We start from the raw sequence: 6949 nt of genomic DNA, 5'->3' as shown, positions 1-6949 counted from the left end.
ATATGCTTTTTTTTATCAAAAGCCCACTTAAATTCAAATTTATGTAAACTTACTTCTTTTTTATTGATGTACTTTTACATCTTATTATCAACGTAAATATGCATTGGCCTGTCATTTATCAATTCATAAATATAACGTTGCCAAACACAGGAAAAAGTGAACCAGAATGCAAATTCACCATAAATAGGAAAGGCAACGGGGCGGGTTCGGGGCAGAGATCATATTCCCCGTCCTCGATCCCCGCCAGGGATAAAATTTGTTCTCCATCCCCAATCCTTGACGGGGATGGGTTCCCCGCGGGGACCCGAATCCCTGAAATTTTTTTAGACAACAGTATTTATTTAAAAAATAAATTTACTTAAAATAAATAAAAATTTTTAATTATAAATAATTTTTTAAATATGTTTTGATTTATATATATAATATATATAAATAATATAATAATATATATACATAATCAAGGTCGGGGTGGGGCAGGGACCTCAATCCCCATCTCCGACTCCAACCTCGATTTAGGGATTCCTATTAATCCCCGTCCCCGTCCCCGCCCCGCCAAAATAATCCCCATCGGGTCGAGGAAGTTAGGTCCCCGCTGGGGATGGGAAAATTGCCATCCCTAACACTGAACCACGATTTATACTCCATTTGCATCGTTTTCAAACACAGCCTCAGCTTTGTGCATGGAATGCATGACCTCAAAGGCAATAACAGGTTGTCTATGATTTGATGCCTGGTATAAAGGCATTTCATAAAGGGGTGACTACATAATTCATCCAAAAATGGCCGTTACAAGGAGATAATTTTTTGCAATCGTTTGAAAGGAGTACAAATACAAATTTGAGAGTGCAAAACTTTGTATTTTGTATTGTTTTGTATATATTTGTACCATACATATTTATATTTGTATTCTTTTCAAACTAAGCCTAAGAGACATTTGGTAGTCCAATTGAACATAAATCAGCCATAGTTTCTTTCATTTTCTTTTTTGGGATCAAGACAATGCCCATAGTATTCATCGTTTTAATTAGTGAATGGGTACAGAAGGTATATATACTGCACAAATTCTATGAGAGTTTGCCATAGATATCCTCTCAACATTTCTGAAGGAACATTGAATGCATTCCATCAGGACTGGACGCCTTTGTATGGACCAATAGAAAATAATGCTCCCTTAAATTTTATGTGCAGATGAGATGATAGAGTAATGAATAATTTTGCTCTGGTATAATAGAGAGAAGCACTAAATCATCATGGGGAATACCTGAAAAGTCTAGAGATGATGAGGTGAATAGACATGAGAAAAAGAGCGGATCTCCTCACTCGAATTATACTTCCAGTCTCCATTAATCCGAATTCAAAATAATTGGATTAGGTTTCAATCTTTAAGAGTCCATTGACAGCCCTATTCAGAGTCAGAAAGCAGGTTAACACCTGCAACATCTGTCATGTTAGAAGGGGTTCTAATAGACTTGATGACCAATTTATTAATGACGGTTACCATTTGAAGGAGGTAGTTACATACATGCAATTCAGTGCCTTCTCCTACATCTAATTAGTGCTTTTATCAACTGTTCTTACCAAGTAGACCACACTTTACTTAGAAACACATTTACAAGTTTAGTTGTCACTGCATTAAAGAGGAAAGATTTTCTCATTTATAAAGTCTCAACTCTGGTAGCCAAAAAATAGAATATAACTGAATCCCCCCTCAGTTAGAAGATTGGTGGAACAATTCAAGAATGGACCTTTCCTCATACCCTCCTCCCTATCGTCAGCCCATCCACCAAAACAAGACCAGAGACCCTAGTCAATCCCTTCATCAACCGACTGCAGACTCGGATCTTCTCCTCCCTCAAATTGATTTCCATCACTTAGACCCGAAGGAGCTTGCAGAAGCTTGTCGAGATTGGGGCATGTTTCGTTTGGTCAACCATGGAGTCCCTACTGACCTCTCAAACCGGCTGAGAGACCAAATAAAGCAACTGTTCTCTCTCCCCTTTGAGTCTAAAGAAGCCAATTGGAAAGGCCCAATAGCCTACTTCTGGGATAACCCCGCTGCCCTTACCCCGAATGGGATGGTTATGAAGAGAAGCTTACCAAATCTCAATTGGGTGGAAGGGTTCTCCGTGCGCTTGAGTCAATTACCACAGCTTCAAGGGGATGATGATCATGATCCCATGTTAAAATCTTTCAGGTATGAATCTATTTTCTTGTATACTTTTCATTTTTTAATCCCCTTTGCTCTTTGTCTATGAGCAAACTAGCTAGAAGTTGATGATCATCTGCTTTTCCATGAAATCTTTCATATTAATTTTGTTTTCAAGTGTTTTGTATAGTGGTTTTACTACCAAGTGATGGACTCCAGCATTGCATGCATGCTACTATTGTTTTAAAAATAATAATAGTAATAAGAATGAAAACAAGAACAATTTACTACTATTCTTCCTTTTCTATTATTATTATTATTATTAGTAGTAGTAGTAGTAGTAGTAGAAGTAGTAGTATTATCACATATGGTTCAGGAGGTTGGATCCTTAGCTCAAAGGCATCACTCTTGAATGAATCAGATTTGCTACATGTTGATATTTGCAACCCTAATGACCCTAATCCAATCATCAACCCAACTCAACCCTTTTTCGGTTTTTCTTTTTTATTGTCATATTGGGTTAGTCTGGTGCCATGCATGTATGAACATATACACAAAAAGGTAGAAAGATGAAAAACCATTTAGAGTTAGGTGGAGTTTGATAAATCTGAAGTCTATTGTCTAAAAAGAAAGCTATTATTCGGATCTAAAATCTAAAACGAAGTAGAAATGATTTTTTGTTTTTCAGAGGTTTTGAAAGGATAAGATCATTTGAGTTGGAGCAATTCTTTAACATTTGAAGTTGTGAAGTTTACTATTTTACCATTAGAAATAAGCTATTTGATAACATTATAAATAATAAAAAGAATATTAAATAAAAATAGTAGTATTCTATTAATAAATAAATATTATGATTTTTTGAATTAAATAATTATTTATTATTTCATTAATAATAATATTTATTTATTATTATCATCTAATCAAAAAGAAAAAACATTTAATTATTACTAATAAACATATTATTAATGATTCTTATTACTATATAAATATTATTATTTATTAAAATTAAAATGATATCATTTATAATCTTATAATTATTATTATTTAATATTAATATATTTATTATTATTGAATAATAATAATATTAGTTTTATTTCTGTTATTGTTAAATAAATAATATTACTAATGTTATTATTTATTTGGATAAATACTATTGATTATTATTATTACTAAATAATATGAAATAAGTTATTATTATTGTTATCATTATTAATAAACATATTATTATTTCATACTAATTATATTATTATTATTAAATAAATATTTTTACTAACCATTATTATTTATTCAAAATAATAGTATTATTTATTATTTAATTAATAATGAATGTTTGGTAATTCTATTTATTATATAATATTTTCTAATATTGTGAAATAATATTCAATATTATTATTATTATTATTATTATTATTATTGTTGTTGTTGTTGTTGTTGTTATTAAATAGATGACACTAATGAGGCATTAATGTCATCATGAAACTAAGTCTTACCAATTCAAATCTGAATTTGTGTTTCGGATCCTCTAAATAGACCTAAACCCAAACATTAGTGGCATCTAAAAAGCAAAATTTTCAGACCATGGACATTTAAAAAATGTTATTAAATGCTACCTTAATTTTTTATGAACTTGTTCAAATGCCTTTAACTTGGTGATTAGTTTTATGAGTTCAACTATAATATGGAAAAGATATAATATCCAAAAAACAACTGACCAATAAACTAGAATCATAAACGTGATAGCAAATAAAGTGTCATTTATCAAAATTCATGAGCAGATTTTGATTGATCAAAACTCTTTCTATATCATATCTTTTCCGCATAATATCCATTATCATGTGTTATGATACATGTTTACAAGAATAATTAATTAAGTACCAATCTTCGATGTTTAATAAAGATATATGGCTTCATTTATATTTGGCTTGTTTGACAAGGTGCCTACTTGAGGAATATGGACGACACATGGCTCGACTAGCTCATACATTATTCGATGTTCTTATTACAAACCTCGGCATGGATCCAGCGTTGTGTGCACCTTACTTATCAGAATCTACAGGGTATTTGCGATTATACCGCTACCCACCTTACCCTGATCCCGACCAAGTATCCGGCTTGGAAGCTCATACCGATAGCTCAGTTCTCTCTATACTGAACGAGAATGTGGTGGGAGGTCTGCAAGTCTTCAAAGATGAAAGATGGATTGATATCAAACCAGTCTCCGATACACTTGTCGTCAACATGGGCGACATGATGCAGGTATGCCATTGCTAACACTTGAATATTTAGGAGAATACTAGAATATTTAATCGTACATAGTGATCTATTCAACTTCAGTTTCAGTTATTAAGACTCAGTTTGGAAGCAGCACAAAAATAAACAGAGTACAAAATTTTATATTTTGTATTATTTTGTATATACTTACATCGTACATATTTGTATTTATACTCCTTCCAAACTGAGCCTCTCACAATCCCATTAAAAACTTATCCACTGACAAAGTAATAAATTTTTTAGTCTCAATTGTCATCGAATGGACCCTTAGATCTCTTATATATAATAGTGGGACAGTGATTGCATCTCCCGTGGGTTACCCACCGAGAGATTTTTGCCCCTGTTAAAAAGGAAGGAATGGTCTCTTAGTAGATAACAAGGAAGGCCATATATCTCATGATTTCAAAATTTAATTTTTTTTTTAATAATATAGAGTGACAATGCATGAGCATCTATTGTGAAAATATCATTCCCTCCTTTTTAATAGGAGCACAAATAAGATTCCAATTTTATAGCCGCGTGGCATAATAGAACTTCATAATTTGGGAGGTAACCTTGGCTCCTATACTACAAGTTGGCATTTTCAATTTTTCACCATAGAGGTCAAAATAAATGTTTTTGAACTGTCATTGACCCAGAGGCTCGGAAACCATCCAAACAACCGGTTCGTTTCACCCCTAACCCGTTTTTGGGTAAAAAACCGTTAAATTTGTCAGAAAACCGCTGACCTAGGTAGTCGAACCGTCGACTCATTTGACCCGGTCAGCAGTTCACAATATAAAGCTGCAGAGAGGAGAACTCATATCTAAGATCCAGTTTGGGACATGAACTCAGATCTGGGATCTAGCACAAAGAGAAGAAGAAGAAGAAGAAGAAGAAGAAGAAGAAGAAGAAGAAGAAGAAGACTACAGGTGCTTTAGAGAAATCGATCTCAGATTTGAGATCCGAGAACTCTAAGATCCAAGAACTCAGATCTCAGATCTGCATCTGTTGCCACCGCCTCGCTATCACTGTCGCCACCGCCGGTGAGCATCGAATCCTCCTCCTCCTCCTCCTCCTCCTCCTCCTCCTCCTCCTCCTTCTTCTTCCCTCCTTCCCTCCTCTCCTTCTTTCTTTTTTTCTTTCTCAGCCTCTAGCTTTCTCAGCCGACATCTCTTTTTTCTTTCTCCTTTCTCAAATGAATCAAATCTCATATAAATTTGCCCTAATATGCACAACGTCCAAACTATTTGACCCGACCGGTTGAACTGCTGACCCGGAAACCGGCAGCTAGAATGGTTCGGTTTCTGGGTCGGTTTTTAAAACCTTGGTTAAAACTTAAAACCACCTCATCCATAAAAAAAAATTTACAAAAGAAGGAAGTGTGGCCTTATCATCAACCATTAGAGCAAGCAGAAGTTTTTTTTTCTCATCCTCTAAATAGACCATTTGTAAAATTCATCTTGCCAAAACCAACCCTTCATTAGTTAAATTTGGAGTTCTCCTCCCACTTTCTCAGCGTGACAAAAGGTTGAAGTGTTGAACATTTATGAGGAGGGGATAGAACCCATTTATTAAATAGTTAATAAATACATTAGAAATGATTAAAATGCTAAATTCAAATTCGATTTCAAACAAACAGATAACATATACAGCCCGAGGTGACTTCATATTTGCTTGTATAGAAAATTTGATAAATCCCATCTCTCCTCTATAATCAAAAGCTTATATTTCATATTTATAATCTAACAATATGCAGGCTATCAGCAATGACGAATATAAGAGCGTCCTACATAGAGTGCTTGCATTAAAAAGGGAGGAAAGGTTCTCAATATGTTATTTTGTGTACCCACCGGGAGATTTGATGATTCAGAGCACAAACTACAGGCCCTTCACTTACAATATGTATATGGACCAAGTGCGAGAAGACCGAGAGACCATTGGCGGAAAGGTCGGGCTCCCCCGTTTCATGCTCTCTGAGCCTCTCAATTAAACTCTTTCAGGCCCCTACCTGTCTGGTCTTTGGGTGACTTAGATTCTATAAAGAAATTTTAAAAGTTCATGTCTTTGTTATCTTTTGAGCACTAAACCTAAAATCTTGAACAATCAAAATGTGTTGAATAAGTTTCAAGAGAAATAATTCTAGATATCAACTAGTTTAGACCTTGTTGGGGGGCAAGACTGTTGGGTTTTGAAGCTTTTCTTGTTCATTGTTTGCGTTTGTGGCTTTGTAGTCCAATTTCATAAAAGAAATAAAAGAAAATAGATATAGCTAGATAACGTATATACATTATTATGATATACTACTTTATTTTACTCGGATTATTTAGCTGTGCTTGGCATACTTAAAGAGGATTAATTCTGATGAATTTTGTGATTCTAAGAATCATTTTTAATTTTGAGTTTATAAAAATTGTTGGAGCTGACTTATAGAAAATCACTCATTATCATTGATAAATTTATTTATTGTTTATGTGATATGGCCGAGTCATCTGTATTGACTTTTGTCATCTAATATTGTTTAAGAAAGTTGTTATTTACTTCGAAACAAAT

General features: G+C 33.7%; 1 protein-coding gene across 2 annotated transcripts; it reads left to right on the top strand.

Annotated features, from left to right (window-relative positions):
- The first annotated feature begins 1562 nt into the window (after positions 1-1562).
- On the top strand, positions 1563-6680 carry LOC104602229 (gibberellin 2-beta-dioxygenase 8-like). Of its 2 annotated transcripts, none has more exons than XM_088901188.1 (3): positions 1563-2194; positions 4081-4402; positions 5252-6148. In XM_088901188.1, exons 1-3 carry the CDS (start codon positions 1740-1742, stop codon positions 5372-5374), a joined length of 900 nt encoding a protein of 299 aa, XP_088757314.1. In that variant the 5' UTR covers positions 1563-1739; the 3' UTR covers positions 5375-6148. The 2 variants fall into 2 exon arrangements, with proteins under 2 accessions (XP_088757314.1, XP_010264145.2); XM_010265843.2 differs by lacking the exon at positions 5252-6148 and adding an exon at positions 6156-6680 and having other exon boundaries at positions 1587-2194.
- The last annotated feature ends 269 nt before the right edge of the window (positions 6681-6949 follow it).

The sequence above is a fragment of the Nelumbo nucifera genome, chromosome 3 (genome assembly GCF_055504915.1).
Source record: "Nelumbo nucifera cultivar China Antique chromosome 3, China Antique-T2T, whole genome shotgun sequence".
NCBI classification, from domain to species: domain Eukaryota; kingdom Viridiplantae; phylum Streptophyta; class Magnoliopsida; order Proteales; family Nelumbonaceae; genus Nelumbo; species Nelumbo nucifera.
This window is presented reverse-complemented; position numbering and strand designations above follow the sequence as displayed.